Source organism: Lissotriton vulgaris, chromosome 11, assembly GCF_964263255.1.
Source record: "Lissotriton vulgaris chromosome 11, aLisVul1.2, whole genome shotgun sequence".
Taxonomy (NCBI): Eukaryota; Metazoa; Chordata; class Amphibia; order Caudata; family Salamandridae; genus Lissotriton; species Lissotriton vulgaris.
In genome coordinates, this window is record NC_141699.1 from 170,280,480 (window position 1) to 170,296,681 (window position 16,202).

The window sequence follows — 16,202 nt, forward strand, 5'->3', positions numbered from 1 at the left end:
AGACCTTTCCTTCCCCCTTGTAAGCCTGAGGGATAGGTAACACAAGCGGATTATGGTCCGATAGTATCCGTGGAAGCCTTTCAATCTGACTACCACCTACCAAGGAGCTTGAGATCAGGAAATAGTCTAGTCTGGCCACTATCCTATGCGGCGCCGAGTAGAAGGTGCTGCCAGTTCCCAGCGGATTGTTATGTGTCCACACATCAACTAACGCATTATGTTGTGCTAAGTTACAGATGGCCTTACACGTTCTCTTCTTTCGGCCCCCATAGACTCCCCCCTCCCGTCATACCCAAATCTGCCAGTCCGTTTATGTTGAAATCCCCACAGCCGATTACAGGCTCTGGCCACAAAGGTAATTCCATATATAAAAAAATCAAACACATCAGGTTCATCATCAGTTGAGCCATATACAGAGGCAATTGTGCAACAGCCGGCCACTGTTTCTCCCTCGATTATTACCCATCTCCCCCTCTGATCTTCTTTCCTCTTCTTAACCTTCATCACGACCTTCTTAGCTATTATGGCGACCCCTCTTGTCTTGGAACCTTGCTGTGTGTGTGCAAGGACCTCGAACCCCAATTGTTCCAGCAGGAATTTACTCTTTCCCTCAATGTGTGTCTCCTGTATGAAAATCACATCTAATTTCAATAACCTTAACATAGCCGCTACCTTCTGTCTTTTCCCTCCATCATTTAGGCCGCAAATGTTAATAGAGGCGATCCTTAATGCCATCTATGCTTGCTAAAAATTTCCTTGCCAGATGTCCAATTAGTCCTCCCCACTCCTGATGTGACTAGTGCCAAAATGTGTCTATATGTCCTCTCCCTTTGTGCTGTAATTACCAACCATCCATCACCAACCCCTCGTGCCACCCCTCCCTCCCGCCCCTCCTCCTGCCTACCCCCCCCCCCCCTCTACAGGCAAATAGGTCATACATGACCTATATGTGACTGCTATCGGTTTTAGTGTCGCATCCCTCTCCTTCCCTTATCCTAACATGTTGCTGATTTATCTTGTGTGTTAACTATGAAGCTGCCCTACGTTTGCCACTATGGGGCGATGGCCGGCTCTCTTCCTCTATTGTTTTTCCCCCTATGATTCTCAGTGAGCTCCGCTAGGAATTTTCCTGCCTTAATCTCAGAAAAAAACATTCTGGTCTGCCCCCCAGTGATGACTTAATTTTGCTGGGAACATTAGGTAAGCCTCTGAACCCCGACGCTGGAAAGGGGTAATTTGTTGCCCGAGTTTCCACCTCCTTTCGACTGTCACGTGACAGAAGTCAGGTCTTGCGAAGAAGGTGACCCCCTCATATTTTTTTTAGCATCTGGCCTGGCTCTCTCCATTATTTCCTGCCTTGCCAAAAAATTCCCTAGAAACACCAGCATTGCCCTGGGCAAAGTATCTAGGGTTCCCCCCCTTTTCTTCTTCAGTGACAATGGGAATCTGTGCGCCCTCTGGACCTCTGTCTCCCATTGCGACTGGGCCTCAGAAAAAACGCCTTTAAACAGTTTAATAACATACCCTCTTGCGTCCTGCCCTTCCACCCCCTCTTCCAGTCCAAGCAATCTCACATTATTTCATCGATTTTCAAAATCTTCAATCTTCCATTATATGTCCTCGACAACCTTCCCCTGCTCCATTTTAAAAGTCTGCCAATCTGTAACCTCATCCTCAAGTCTACCAGTCCTTTCCTCCACGTCACCCACTCTCTCCTCAACTTCTTCGTATTTCTTGTTCATTTTCCTTATAGCTGCTTGTATTTTTTCGTGTCTTGCCTAGCTCTCCGGCTTTCTGTCCTAGCCTTCGCCTGCATCTGCTTCAATGTGTTAAACATTATGTCCAGTGTAGCGTTCTGTGATGGGTTCCCAATGTTCGCTCCTCCTGCAGCCCCCTCTTCCTGGTTATTTTCTCGATAGATGCTAGAAGTACCAGAATAGTTCCATAATAGCTTTTTATTTGTACTGGTTGCCGAACCTCCTCTTTCCCGCCTTACTACTGATCTTCCTTTCTTTTGTGTGCTTTTGCCCCCGGAGCCGCTGCTGTCATTATCCTCCGAGTCTGTTGATAGATCGGTGGTGCTCCCCCCTTCCTGATCACTTATGTGGGAAGAGTCTGATCTTTCGTTTATAGAAAAAAAACTATCTCCTTCTGGAGAGCGCCCCCTGGTTCCTTTGCTCGCCTCTCGCTCCTGCTGCGAGTCCAGGCTTGTCAGGCTCCCCCATTTTGCATCGTGTATCCGCTTCCCATCGCTGCTAAATCCTGCCTCTACTTGCATCAAGGCATCCAGCATTTGTAAGTTGTTCTGTCTCTCTGTGTCGCCCAGCGCGGCCCCTGCTCCCTTTGGTACCCCCCGCTCACCAGTAATCCTTGGACCAAGCTCACCAGTAATCCTTGGACCAAGCTTCCATCTTTGTGAGCCGTTTCCGCGGGAGGCGTACACTCTGGGAGTGATTCCTCCTGTTGCTCAGCAACCATGACGCTTACGTCCTCGAGGACGGTGATCTCCGACCCAGCGTCTACCGAGGTGGGGAGATTCTCCGGCGGCCTTACTGATGCTCCTGTAAGTCCTGCCGCTCCAGCAGACGTTTTCCCTGCAAAGGATTCCGACAAGAAAGGCTGCCTCAGGTCTTTAGTCAGCGTGGAATTGGTCCGCTGCAAGCCCGTAGCCTCTTTCCTTTGCAGGCCGCTTTCCTGTTGCTGCCCTCGCTGTGTTCTATTCCCGGCTGCTGCTGCGGCCTTTGTTACCCTCGGGTCCAGGTCCTTTTCCTTCTCTGTCTCTGCTTTCTCTGCTTTTTTCTGCAGTGCTTTTGAGGCTGCATTATTAGCCGGGATCGCCCGTTTGCTTGAGAGCGGCATCTTCGGTATGGCCCCAGCGCGCTGAGACATCTGCCAGGTTGTTCTGATATCACTGTAAAAGTTCCTCCAGTGCTTTTTCAGACTCCGCAGTACAGCCAAAACGTTTTTCAATATCCGGAGCTCAACGCCAGTACTTATCCTTGAATGGTTCTTGGTTAGCCCCTGAAAAATCAGCATGTCCATTCTAAACTGCCAGCGACATTCTCAGGTCGGGAGAGGGAGTAGAGTGCGACTGTCCTCTATAACAACCCAGCGGCCATCTTGCCTCCTGGCACCGGCGTTTTTGATGTCAGCATGGGCTGGCCTTTCGATACAGAAGGTTTTGGATCTGAAGGCCGACTTGTGTTTGGAGCTGGAAGGCTTTGGTTCAGAGGAGGATTTTTGCCAACTTGGTACCGAGCAGGAAGGCTTGACTGGGCGTTTCGGAGCCGAGCCTGGATGCGGGCGTCAGAAGGAACATGCTACTTACCAGTATTCATCTGTTCTTGGCATGTAGGGCTGCTGACATTCATATCTGTGCATATATTGCCGCCTAGTGTTGGGTCCGGATGATTGCACATTGTTGTCCTGGAAGAGTCTTCGAAGTATCACGAGATAGGTGTCTCCTCCTTCGGACTACAGTGCGCATGGGCATCCTCTCCATTCTCAGATTGTGCTTTTCCCATTGTGCCAGAGATGGAGTATAGTATAGTAAGAGATGGCCATGCAAAGAGTGAATGCTGCAGCTGCGACAGGCACCGGGGAGGTGGGTGGGCGATATGAATGTCAGCGCCCTACATGCCAAGAACAGATGCATACTGGTAAGTACCATATTCAGTTCGAGGCATGTGGGCTGCTGAATTCATATCTGTGCATAGAATGTATAGCAGTATCTCCCTTAGCGGTGGCTACCTGTGTCAGCTGTTGCAGTCTGGAAAAGAGTTTTGAGAACAGCCTGTCCTACAGCAGCTTGCTGTTTTGAATGTACATCTACACAATAGTGTTTTGTAAATGTATGTGTGGTTGACCATGTGGCTGCTTTACAAATTTCGTGTAAAGGAATATTACCCAGGAAAGCCATGGATGCCCCTAGCTTGCGTGTGGAATGCGCCCTAGGGGGAACTGTTAAGGTGCGTTTGGCTTTTAAATAACATATTTGGATGACCTTAACGATCCATCTGGCTATACCTGATTTTGAAATAGGGTTGCCTTTGTGTTGCGATGAGAAAGCAACAAACAACTGTTTTGTTTTCAAAATGCCTTAGTTCTGTCTGTATAGTATAGCAGAGCTCTCTTAACATCTAGAGTATGCACGGCCCTTTCAGCTTCCGTTTGTGGATTTTGAAAGAACACTGGCAGTTCGATGGTTTGATTTATATGGAAATGGGATACCACCTTTGGCATGAATTTAGGGTTTGTTCTGAGAACTACTCTATTTGCATGTATTTGAATGAATGGCTCTTGAATAGTTAGGGCTTGCAGCTCGCTAACTCTTCGAAGCGAAGTAATGGCAATAAGGAAAGCTACCTTCCAAGTAAGAAATTGTATTTCGCATGAGTGTAGTGGTTCAAAAGGTGGTCCCATAAGTCTGGTTAAAACAATGTTGAGATTCCAGACTGGTGAAGGTGGGTGTCTTGGAGGAATTACGCGTTTGAGTCCTTCCATAAACGCCTTAATTGCTGGCACCCGAAATAGTGAAAGGTGTTGCCTGTTTTGAAGATATGCTGCTAACGCAGTTAAGTGTATCCTGATAGATGAATAGGGTAAATTGCAGCGTTGTAGGTGCAAGAGATAGCAAATTATGTTTTGAGTAGAAGCATCAAGTGGGTTATTATTGTTGTTACGACAGTATATGACGAAACGTTTCCACTTTGCTGCATAACATGCTGTGGTAGTGGGTTTTCTTGCCTCCTTGATTATGTTCATGCAGTCTGGAGGCAAGTTTAGGTATTCAAACTCTAGGATTTCAGGAGTCAGATCGCCAGGTTCAGCTGTTTCGGATCTGGATGTTGGATTTCTCCATGGCTCTGAGTTAGGAGATTGGGTGTGAGTCTCAGTCTTTGATGAGGCACCACTGATAGTTCTAGGAACGTTGTGTACCATGGTTGCCTCGCCCATGTGGGAGCAACTAGGATCAGTGTCAGCGAATGTTGGCGCAACGTGCGTGCCACCAGCGTTATTAACCACTTCCATGCTTGTGACAAGGTCAACTCGTCATGGGTTTTACTATGAATATGCACGAGGCCATCATGCCTATTAGTCGCATAAACACTCGAGCTGGTACTGAGTGTTGGGGCCTGAACTTTTGGATCAATGCTTGCATGCCGTTGATCCGTGCTGTGTTGGGATATGCTTTTGCTGCCAGTGTATCTATAGTTGCTCCTAGCTATTGTTGTACATGGGAGGGTTGCAGGTGTGATTTTGGGTAGTTTAGCGAGAAGCCTAAACTGTGCAGGCGATGGATGGTTTTTGACATGTGGTTGGCACACTGCTGGGCTGATGGCGCATGTATTAGCCAATCGTCCAGATATGGATACACATGGATGTGTTGCCTTCTGAGATGTGCCGCCACTGTAGCTAGACATTTGGTGAAGACTTGTGGAGCTGTTGGGACACCAAATGTTAGGACTTTGAACTGGTAGTGCTGTCCTTGAATGGTGAACCGGAGATACTTTCTGTGAGCAGGGTGTATTGGTATATGAAAGTATGCGTCTTTGAGGTCTAGAGTTGCTAGGAAGTCTCCCTTGCGAAGCAATGGCAAGACTTGCTGGAGAGTGAGCATATGAAAATGCTCCGACAAAATGTACAGGTTGAGTGGCCTGAGGTCCAATATTGGTCTGAGAGACACGTCCTTCTTTGGAATTAGGAAGTATAGAGAGTATACTCCTGTTCCCTGATGATGTATTGGGACTGGTTCTATAGCCCCCTTTTGCAGCATACTGATGACCTCTTGCTGCAGTAGTGTTATATGTTCCTGTGACATTGGACGGTGCACGGGTGGTATGTTGGGTGGGGTTGAGATGAGTTCTAGGCAATAGCCATGTTGGATAATTTGCCTGACCCACTTGTCTGTTGTGATATTTAACCAGACTGGCATAAATTGTTGTAGTTGTCCCCCGACCGGTGTTATATGGTCTGGGGGTAGTGCCAAGAAGTCACTGTTTGGTGTTAGTGGAGGATCTATTTGCATTTCCTCCACGACCCCTTCCTTTGGTGTCAATTGCCTCTGTACCCACCCCTGTTTGTGTTTTTGCTGTATGTGGATTGCGTGTTACTTTTGTAGCTGGAGGATTGCTGTGATGTATTACTTCGCGCTCCTCCTCTATAATTGGAGCGACGAAAGGAGCCCCGCTGTTGTTGGGACTGGAGAGCTCCCCTGGACTTTGCTGTTTCCGCATCCTTTTTCATTTTGTCCAGAATTGAGTCAACTGCTGGACCAAATAAAAAGTCTGGGTTGACGGGCCGATTAAGAATTGTCAATTGAACTTAATTCTTAAAGCCCGATATGCGGAGCCATGCATGTCGCCGTAGCAGCACGCTTGTATTGATGGATCTGGCCGCTGTATCCGCCGCGTCTAGGGCACATTTAATTGAGGCATTGGTGATGAGCTTTCCTTGCTGTATAAGTTCATCTGCCTGTTGTTTGTAAGGATCAGGTAAGTGTTGGAGAATTTCTTCTAAGCTGTCGTAGTGTGCCCCGTCATATCTGGCCCGCAAGGCCTGTGTATTGGCAATTCTCCATGAGTTTGCAGCTTGAGCTGCTACTCTCTTGCCTGATGCCTCAAAGATCTTTGACTCTTTGTCCGGAGGAGCAGCCTCTCCGATAGTTTGGGAATTAGCCCGTTTACGTGCCACTAGGGAGTCTAGGGGTAGCAGGCCCTTGATGTATGTAGGATCTATAGGTGCAGGCCTATATTTCTTTTCAATTCTAGGGTTTATGTCCCGTGCCCTAGCAGTGTCCTTAACAATGTTATGTGCGTGTTTTAAGACGCCCTTCAACATGGGGAGTGTTTTTACATGTCTCGCAGATGTTGTTAGTGTATCAAAGAGAAAGTCTTCTTCAATAGCATCAGAGTGCATATCTACATTATGGTAGCTAGCTGCTCTATCAAGTAAAGAATTAAAGGCCACTGTATCGTCTGTGGGTAATGGCTTAGTTGGGTAAACTGCAGGTTCTGTAATAGGCAGAGTCCCTTCATTGTCTGGTTCTCCTCCTACACCCCATGGCTGTAGGTTGGGGTCTCCAGTTGGGTTTTGTGGGTAACCAAACCCCACATCTGCATCCTGATCTTCATCTGGGTTGTAGTCAGGTGATGTTGGGGTATATGGGGTTGTAGGCATAGCTGGAGTGATAGGTTCAAAAAGTATTGGAGCGGTAGCACAGTCTCTTTTCTTTGTGAGTGGCATTCTAGGAAAGTCTTCTATTGGCAGAGGCCTTTTCTTTTTTGTGTAAACAAGTCACTTTACCAGTTTCTGGGTTAATATACAGTTTTGACTGATCTTCTGTGGAGTGGTCTGGGTGAATAAGCTCGTGCTCCACAGTTTTTGGCCTTGGTGCAGTAGCCTTTGGTTTGACTGTTTCTTGTGGTTGGATTGGTTTTTGATGTTTGTCGACAGATTTTGTCGGTTGAACGTCTTTGGCTGGATTCACCACTTTTTTCGGACCGAGCGATTTGGTCGGTTCGACAGTCTCTTTAGGTGTTTTAGGTGTTTGTGGTTTTGGCTCGATGCCCTTTTTTGGTTCGAGCTGCTTCGGCTCGACCGATTTATTTTAGACGACCCTAGGTTTCACTTTCGGCTCGACATTAGTTTTGGGCGTAGGCCTTTTACTTTCGTCGACTGTTTTTATCCCCTTGTCGATATTTGAGGCTCCTTTGCTCGATTTGACGGGCTTTGTCTTTGGGGTCGATTCGATGTGCTTTTGCTTTGGCATCGAATCGACGTTTTTTGGCTGCGATGTGGACTTGACGGCTTTGGCTTTGAGGTCGACTCGACGGTCTTTGGCTTCGAAGGCTGTGTTGGGGCTACGGCCTTCGGCTCGACGACCTTTGGCTTAATTACTTTCGGTTTGACAACTTTTGGTCCGAAGACGGTGTTGTCGACCAGTTTCGGGTTCGATGGAACCGGTTCCGTATCTCAGAGAGCTCTTTGAATATGTTCTAAGCCGGGCGGTATGGCGGCTGTAGAACTAGAATGTTGATCTTGGCTAAGGCCTGCTGGCGATGCCTCGACCTGAGTCTCTGATATCGGTATAGTGTCTATATGGGGCGGTGTACTCACGGTTCGCCCCTCGTCGTCAACGGAGTCGTCTTCAACAGCTACGATGTCTTGATCGTATTCCTCGAGATCGACGATTTGGTCCTCCTCTTCGAGGTAATCTTCGGAGTCGTGCTCAGAGTATTGGTTTTCGTCTTGATCCGAGTCTTCGGCGCTAGCTAGTTCTTCCTCATCGTCGAAGATATTATCGGGCTCTGGTGCCGACTGCTGCATTTCTTGCCTCGCCGCCCATTGATTCCGGATAGTCTTTTTCGACCGGAACTGGGCACAGGCCAGGCAACTATCTTCCTTGTGATCTGGATATAGGCATTTGTTGCACACGGGATGCTTATCTGTGTGCGGGAACTTCGAGTTGCACTGCGGGCAGTATTTGAATGGACATCGTTCCATCGACGGTCAGTCCACGTGGTGTCGAGAAGGCCTCACAGCCCGATTCGACAACCAAAGTGCAATAGATGTTTAGAAAGTATATCGGTACCGAGCGCAGAACAATACCGACGGATCCAAAGGCCTTTTGGCCTTTAGAGAAGAGTTAGTTAATTCCGAACTTGGAGTGTTGGAATGTACATCCGAACCCAATGGCGGAAAAAAACAATCTGAGAATGGAGAGGATGCCCATGCGCACTGTAGTCCGAAGGAGGAGCCACCTATCTCGTGATACTTCTAAGACTCTTCCAGGACAACAATGTGCAATCATCCAGACCCAAAACTAGGCGGCGATCTATGCACAGATATGAATTCAGCAGCCTACATGCCTCGAACAAGTTGTTTCGGTGCAGACATTGGCCAGAAGGCAGAGGTGGTGACGAAGCCTTATGTTTTTTGTCAGGGAGTTGGTGGGGCTCACGTCACCTTCTCCCTGCAGCAGTTCTTCGGTGTCGAGGTCTATCTCGAGCTCTGAGTCGGAGTCCTACTCGGAAAAGGCTTCTACCTCCTCTGCCGCTGATGCACTCACATCTTCTTGACCGGATTCCTCACCGAAGATGTCCGGCGTGTCTACGATGCTTTGACGCTGCATCTCATGACGTCTAGCCCGACGATCGCAAAGAGTTTTCTTCGATCAAACTATCTGCAAGCGTCACAGTATTTTTCTTTGTGCTCTCGAGACAAGCAGAAGTTACACACTTTGTGTGAGTCAGTGCGCGGATATCTCACGTGGCGCTGCGGGCAGAATTTGAATGGTGTCCGTTCCAGAGAGCTGACATGACGTGGTTAGGCACGAAGGCTGTCTACAAAGCTTTCCGATTGAAAAGTAGATTCCGAAACGATACGCGGGAGGTGGGAAACATGTACGAAAACAATACTGTCGATGGTAGAGAGGATTGCGCGTCGAGGGGAACCGAAGAACGGTTTTGAACCAGAGCACCACAATACATGTCCGAATCGAAGAGCGGAAACAAACAAAAATTTAATAATGGAGTAAAGGACCATGTGCGCCATCACCGAAAGGAGGAGTCACCTTACTTTGTGACTAGGAAAGACTTCTTCGAAGAAAAACAACTTGCAAACATCCGTAACCAACATTAGGTGGCAGGAGTATGCAAAGCATGAGTATCTACAGCACACATGCCTCGGACATTCCAATTAAAACACTGCAAAGCATTTTTACATTGCCTGAAGAAAAACTTTAAAGATCGATTATGGGAGGTTCCTTGTACAACCCAGGATGTGCTCCTAGGTATCTTGGAGGGTATAGGAGGCCTAGGGCAGACCGGTCATTCTTGGTTGGAGCCCTTGTGGTGGCTAAGAGAGACATTGCCGCTAAATGGAAGAACTCAACGCCCATCTATAATTACCCAATGGAGGAAGGGCTTGGAGTTCTGTGCCTCGCAGGAACAGCCTGTATAACTGGCTCGGGAATGCCCAAAGAAATACAAACGAGTGTGGGGCAAGTGGTTGGGTCTGCTGGGTTAAAAGGAGAGGTGGGGCCGGATGGGTCTTTGACCTTGATCCTTCGCCTGGCTACATATGTGCATTAACAAGTGGTATGCAGGCGTGTTGCTGGGATTCCATACGTGCTCGGAGGTAAACATCCACAATTCATGTACAGGTGCTGTTGTGTTGTTACATTGTTAAAACCCAATAAAATTTGAATAATGAAAAAAAAAAGATTGATCAACTTTGTGACTAACAAGAACATGCAGTGATAGAGAAAAAGCCAGAGAGAGAGAGACCGATTCTAAACTTATTTTGAAAATAATAAATCAAGCAGAGTCATCTCTCTGCAACTTCCCATCTCACCACTGTCCCATCACTCTGTACAGTGAAAGACTAAGGCGAGCAAAAGGTAGGCTAACAATGTTATTTTACAAAATGCAATAACTATTTTTCATGACTAAAAACTTTTGTACATATGGTTTCAATGTGAACAAGCAGTTTAATATATACAAACATAACATTTGGCAGAAACAACAATGTATGGATTTGAATTTCGAGCACAACAAGGTTCAATGCATACTCCATCTTCAATACAATATTTATATACAATTCAATCTGGCAAATTCAGTGAACTTGCATTCAAAGATTACCTCCAGCGTAATCCCAGACTCTGTGATTTGTCAATTGCATCGCATATGTGTGCTGTGTTTCCTCAAAGTGCTTGTAAGCGTGCCTACTAACATATCTTCCACATCCGATGTGCCCGCAGATTAAACAAATCCAAAGGTTCTGTCAACACACAAAAAGCAACATATGCAGATGAGAAACATATCTATGTTTTGCAAACATTTATTACTGAAGTATACTTTCACCCAGGTCTGAAATTTCTAGGACATATTTCAAGTTCTAAAAGTTAATTGTCAACAAGAAAAAGTTGAGGCCGCTGTTTGAAGTAGTAAGTTCCTTGTATCAGAAACAAATTGTACACAATTCTGATATATAGATTCTCTTGAGAAAGCTTGAATGTGCTTATATGTGCTTCACACTATGTTCTATTACAGTCTCTCTCCAAACAGTCCTTATTTTTGCTGGGTAGCCACGGTTTTGGGATGCAGACTGACTTAAGTTGGAGTAATACAATTAAAGAGGCACAACATTCAACAGTGAAATTGGCATGGTTCAACAGTAGTTCAGAAGCAAAATACATTTTTCGAGCAGATGTGATCACATGTATCCAACTTACTTCTTGGACTCCACACTCGAAACACTTATTTTCTTCCACGGGCTCAGGGGTTTGACAATATCTGCAAACAGGGCATCTACAATGGAAAAAGAGGTACACAATTTTGAAAAAATTGCACAAATTAAAACTAACAAAAAAATGAACAGCAGGGAGATAGAGTCATATGAAAAGAGCAGTTTTCATTAGATATAGAGAAAAGAACTCTTACGTTGTATCCTCCCAACGCTGCAAACACTGGCTGTGAAAACTATGATTGCATAGTGTTGTAAGAATGCCATTGACTGATTCATCCATTCGCTCCAAGCATACTGTGCACTTTGGAAGTTCGATTAGATCCATTACTGGAAGGCTGGCACCCTTCAAACGAGAATTGAAAAAAATGTAATGTAGACCTGCAGATATTAAAGCCAATACCTATCATCGGAAGGTCTGGTCTTGGCACATTTAACTACTGTGATAATTCCCATGTTGTGAGGATATCGATCTTTCCATGTGCACATCTATCTGATGCAGCCTATTTCATAAAGAGCAGATTTAATTTGTTATTATTTCTATTTATACTATCAAGACACTTCCTCTGTAAGATATATATAATTTGTATGTAGTGAAAAAGTTGGTTATGTCTGATTGAGTCAATGCAAAGAATGACTGCGATAGGTAATTAGTGATCCAATAACAGCTTACAGATTTACATCTTAGTTTGTATGTATATCCGAATTGTACTTATTTACAGAACATAGACTAAAAGCATTTGCATGAATTCTAAATTAGCCACTAAAACGGCCAGATCCAAGTGAAATACAGTCTCTTCACATAAGCAGTGTGAGGTTACACTGTTATCAAAATTCTGCCACTGCCATTACACTGTCTGTATGCTGACAGCAATTAGAATCCAGACTTCTCTTCATAATGGTAATACAAATGCACAGACTGTAAGAAGAACAAGCATGAGGTCTGCAGTAAAAAAGTTAACATTAACAAAAAGAAATAACGGTGTATTTCTGAACAAAATAAGCAGTTCAACACAATTTATAAAAATAACTTATGTAGATGGTTTGACGCACACTGAATAAAAAGAAAACATACGTCTTCGGATTTGAAAACTTCAGCTCTCTCTACATACACCAGTTGGCAAACATCTTCCTCAATAGAGTTAAACTGGCGTCCATTGCATGCCATATAGAAACTATCAGCATCAGTCTGAAAGGAAAACAAAAAGTAATATTGCATCAGGCAGGCAAATCAAGAACATAAAATGCGGCACCATGTTAAAATGCATGGGACAGAATATGGGACAATCAGGTTTGCAAGCAGCGAATTAAAACAAAGAATACAATGATTCTAGTACCTCAAACCCAAAATATGGAGAGTCTGCATCCTGCAGTGAATGAAATTTGGTTTTATACTGTAAACTTCAGTTTATTGATTTGATTTTGATTTCATTTTTATAAAGCACTAGCAATTGCCCAGAGGCGTCTTGGCGCTACCCATGACAGAAAGGACCCAAAAGCCAGAACATCAACTTTCCCACAAAGGACACATCACTCAAAGATCCCAGGAGAACAGCCAAGTCTTAAGTTCCTTCCTGAACCTAAGCAGAGAAGTAGCATTTTTCAGTTCCCAAGAGAGGCGATTCCAGTGCAAAGCTGTACACCGTATAAGGCTCCTGCCACCCCAGGTAGTTTGTTTGAACAGGGGAACACACAGATTTAGTAGAGCTTGAACGGAGAGTCCCATCTGGTAAATACCATCTTATCCTGTCTCTAAGGTACATCGGACCTTGATCTTGCAGGGCCTTATAGGTGTGTAGACCCTTCAAAATTATACGTTTCCTCACTAGCAGCCAATGAAGACTGCGGATTGCTTGAGAGACTGAGCCAAATCTAGGAATATTTGTGATGAGTCGAGCTGCTGCATTTTGAACAGTCTGCAACTTTTCCAAGTATTTCTTAGGTAGACCAGTATAGAGTCCATTGCAGTAGTCTATCCTTGAAAGAACAGATTTTTAACCTTCTGCACTGGAATGGAGGGAGAGCCCATTTCTTTGGGCCACCAGCTAGGCGACCAGAACGAGGGACGGTTTCCAAACAAAATGACCCATGTCTTTGTTGAATTCTATTTGAAACAGTTTGCCACTATACCGTTTTTAAAAATCATACTCATATTTGGGCCTTAACCGGATAATGATAACACAATTTGGGTATCATTGGCATATGACACCAGCGATAACCCAAAGGACTTGATTAAGGCCGCCACAGCGATTACATAAAGATTGAAAAGAGTAGGGCTCAAAGATGAGCCCTGATGTACCCCACAAGGCAGCGAGTAAGATTCAGATGTAAAGCCCTCAAAGGCAACTGATTGCGTACAGCCCGTCAGAAAATAGTTCAGCAGCTCCAATGCTGCACCTTAAATCCCCAAGTGTTCCAGGCGATTGATCGGAATATTATGGTTAACTGTATCGAAGGCCGTAGATAGATCCTAAAGGATAACAAGCATTTACAATGCAATGGTCTCGGCATCATTAAAAGTAGAGCTATTGGCATTGCTCATGACATTTTTTTTTTCCTTAAATCATAAATAACAGCACTCTGCACTCAACAGCACACACCACTCTGCACCTGCACTCACTGCTCTGCACACTCACTCTGCACTCACTACTCTGCATTCTGCACTCACTACTCTGCACTCACTACTCTGCACTCACTACTCTGCACTCACTACTCTGCACACTCACTACTCTGCACACTCACTACTCTGCACACTCACTACTCTGCACACTCACTACTCTGCACACTCACTACTCTGCACACTCACTACTCTGTACTCACTACTTTGCAGTCTGCACACTCACTACTCTGCACTCACTACTCTGCACTCACTACTTTGCAGTCTGCACACTCACTACTCTGCACTCACTACTCTGCACTCACTACTTTGCAGTCTGCACACTCACTACTCTGCACTCACTACTCTGCAGTCTGCACACTCACTACTCTGCAGTCTGCGCACTCACTACTCTGCGCACTCACTACTCTGCGCACTCACTACTCTGCGCACTCACTACTCTGCGCACTCACTACTCTGCGCACTCACTACTCTGCGCACTCACTACTCTGCGCACTCACTACTCTGCGCACTCACTACTCTGCGCACTCACTACTCTGCGCACTCACTACTCTGCGCACTCACTACTCTGCGCACTCACTACTCTGCGCACTCACTACTCTGCGCACTCACTACTCTGCGCACTCACTACTCTGCGCACTCACTACTCTGCACTCACTACTCTGCACTCACTACTCTGCACTCACTACTCTGCACACTCACTACTCTGCACACTCACTACTCTGCACACTCACTACTCTGCACACTCACTACTCTGCACACTCACTACTCTGCACTCGCTACTCTGCACTCGCTACTCTGCACACTCGCTACTCTGCACACTCGCTACTCTGCACACTCGCTACTCTGCACTCGCTACTCTGCACTCGCTACTCTGCACTCGCTACTCTGCACTCGCTACTCTGCACTCGCTACTCTGCACTCGCTACTCTGCACTCGCTACTCTGCACTCGCTACTCTGCACTCGCTACTCTGCACTCGCTACTCTGCACTCGCTACTCTGCACTCGCTACTCTGCACTCACTACTCTGCACTCACTACTCTGCACTCACTACTCTGCACTCACTACTCTGCACTCACTACTCTGCACTCACTACTCTGCACTCACTACTCTGCACTGCAATGGTCTCGGCTTTTGTTAAGTTAGAGCTATTGGCATTGCAAATGGCATTTTTTTTTTGTGTCCACATTTATTTAGCCAATAAATGTACCTTTATTTGTCAATGCCTAACAGTTTTTAGCACTATACCTGACAGGATAGCACGGATCGTAGACTTAAATGCTGACTTATGGTCATAAGTGCACACTAATTCGAAATCTACGCCGCATTTCCCACAGATAACCACAAAACAAAATGCACGCATATTTGGCGGAAGTTTCCATTACGAAACAAATTATTTCTTCTCATTAGGACCTGATGTGCCTGACCCAAATACGCACACGTACACTGGGCTGGACATTTCTCATTTAGAAAATCTTCGCCCAGCACAGTATATCACATCACACACCGAGGCATCTTTTGCGCATTTTTTTCATTTTTGAAATCCAGCCTCGTACATGCAACAAAGCATCTAATGGGGGACTGAGGCAGATCACTTTCTTACTAATGCCGCCCGCCCCCTATTCGGTTTTCTCCATGGCGGTGGGAGGAAGGTTCGGTTGCATAGTCTACAATGGTCTCGGCGTCCAAACAATGGAGATTGGATGTGTGCATGGCTGAAAAATGTACATGCAATTATGGTAATGTACGTGCACCCCAGGGAAACAGTGACCAGGGGGGTGGAATTCCTGGCTTGGGGTTTATGGACTCAGCAATGTCCACTCACAAAACAAATGAAGATGTCCGTGTGGGAATGAGAGAGGGCTGTCTGGATTCCTTCAAGTAACCTAAGCGGTAAATAGTATCTGGTTGTGTGTCACCAAGATTAGCTGCGGACCCCTGGCAGCTTTTGTTGTCTGAAGCAGTCACAATAGGTTAATCGAGGCCAGCAGATAAGTCAATAACGAATCAAACCAGAAATCTCTCTTCGGTTATACAACACTTAAGGCAAAAAAGTGGGAGGCATTTAGTTTCCACCGTTTGATCTGACTTACTAACGTCATGTTGACAGTCCGATCAACACAGTACGATTTTCTGACGCTATTGCTGTAGTGGGGCCACTCTATTTTTCAGTACAGATTTCGTCATGGACGTAGCCCATCACGTACATTTTTTTGCGTCTGTAAATCACCGCGGTGACCCGATAGCATTTTCTCCGAGTCCTAAAGCTAGATTTTTAAAATCGTAGCACTGCACCCGGGCGCTGCGTGAAACCACGAGGATTAAAGTTTAATCACT

The 16,202-nt window shown here is 45.8% G+C and overlaps 1 protein-coding gene across 1 annotated transcript in view; it reads right to left on the bottom strand.

The window, feature by feature from the left end:
* Positions 1–16,202, bottom strand: part of BRAP (BRCA1 associated protein) — a 281,450-nt gene that overhangs the window by 152,625 nt on the left and 112,623 nt on the right. Inside the window, exons 5-8 of the mRNA XM_086943057.1 lie at positions 12,323–12,436; positions 11,445–11,593; positions 11,237–11,312; positions 10,644–10,782 (exon numbers count right to left, since the gene is read on the bottom strand). Of these exons, the coding sequence (XP_086799183.1) occupies positions 10,644–10,782; positions 11,237–11,312; positions 11,445–11,593; positions 12,323–12,436 (478 nt within the window). The remainder of the gene's footprint in view (positions 1–10,643; positions 10,783–11,236; positions 11,313–11,444; positions 11,594–12,322; positions 12,437–16,202) is intronic.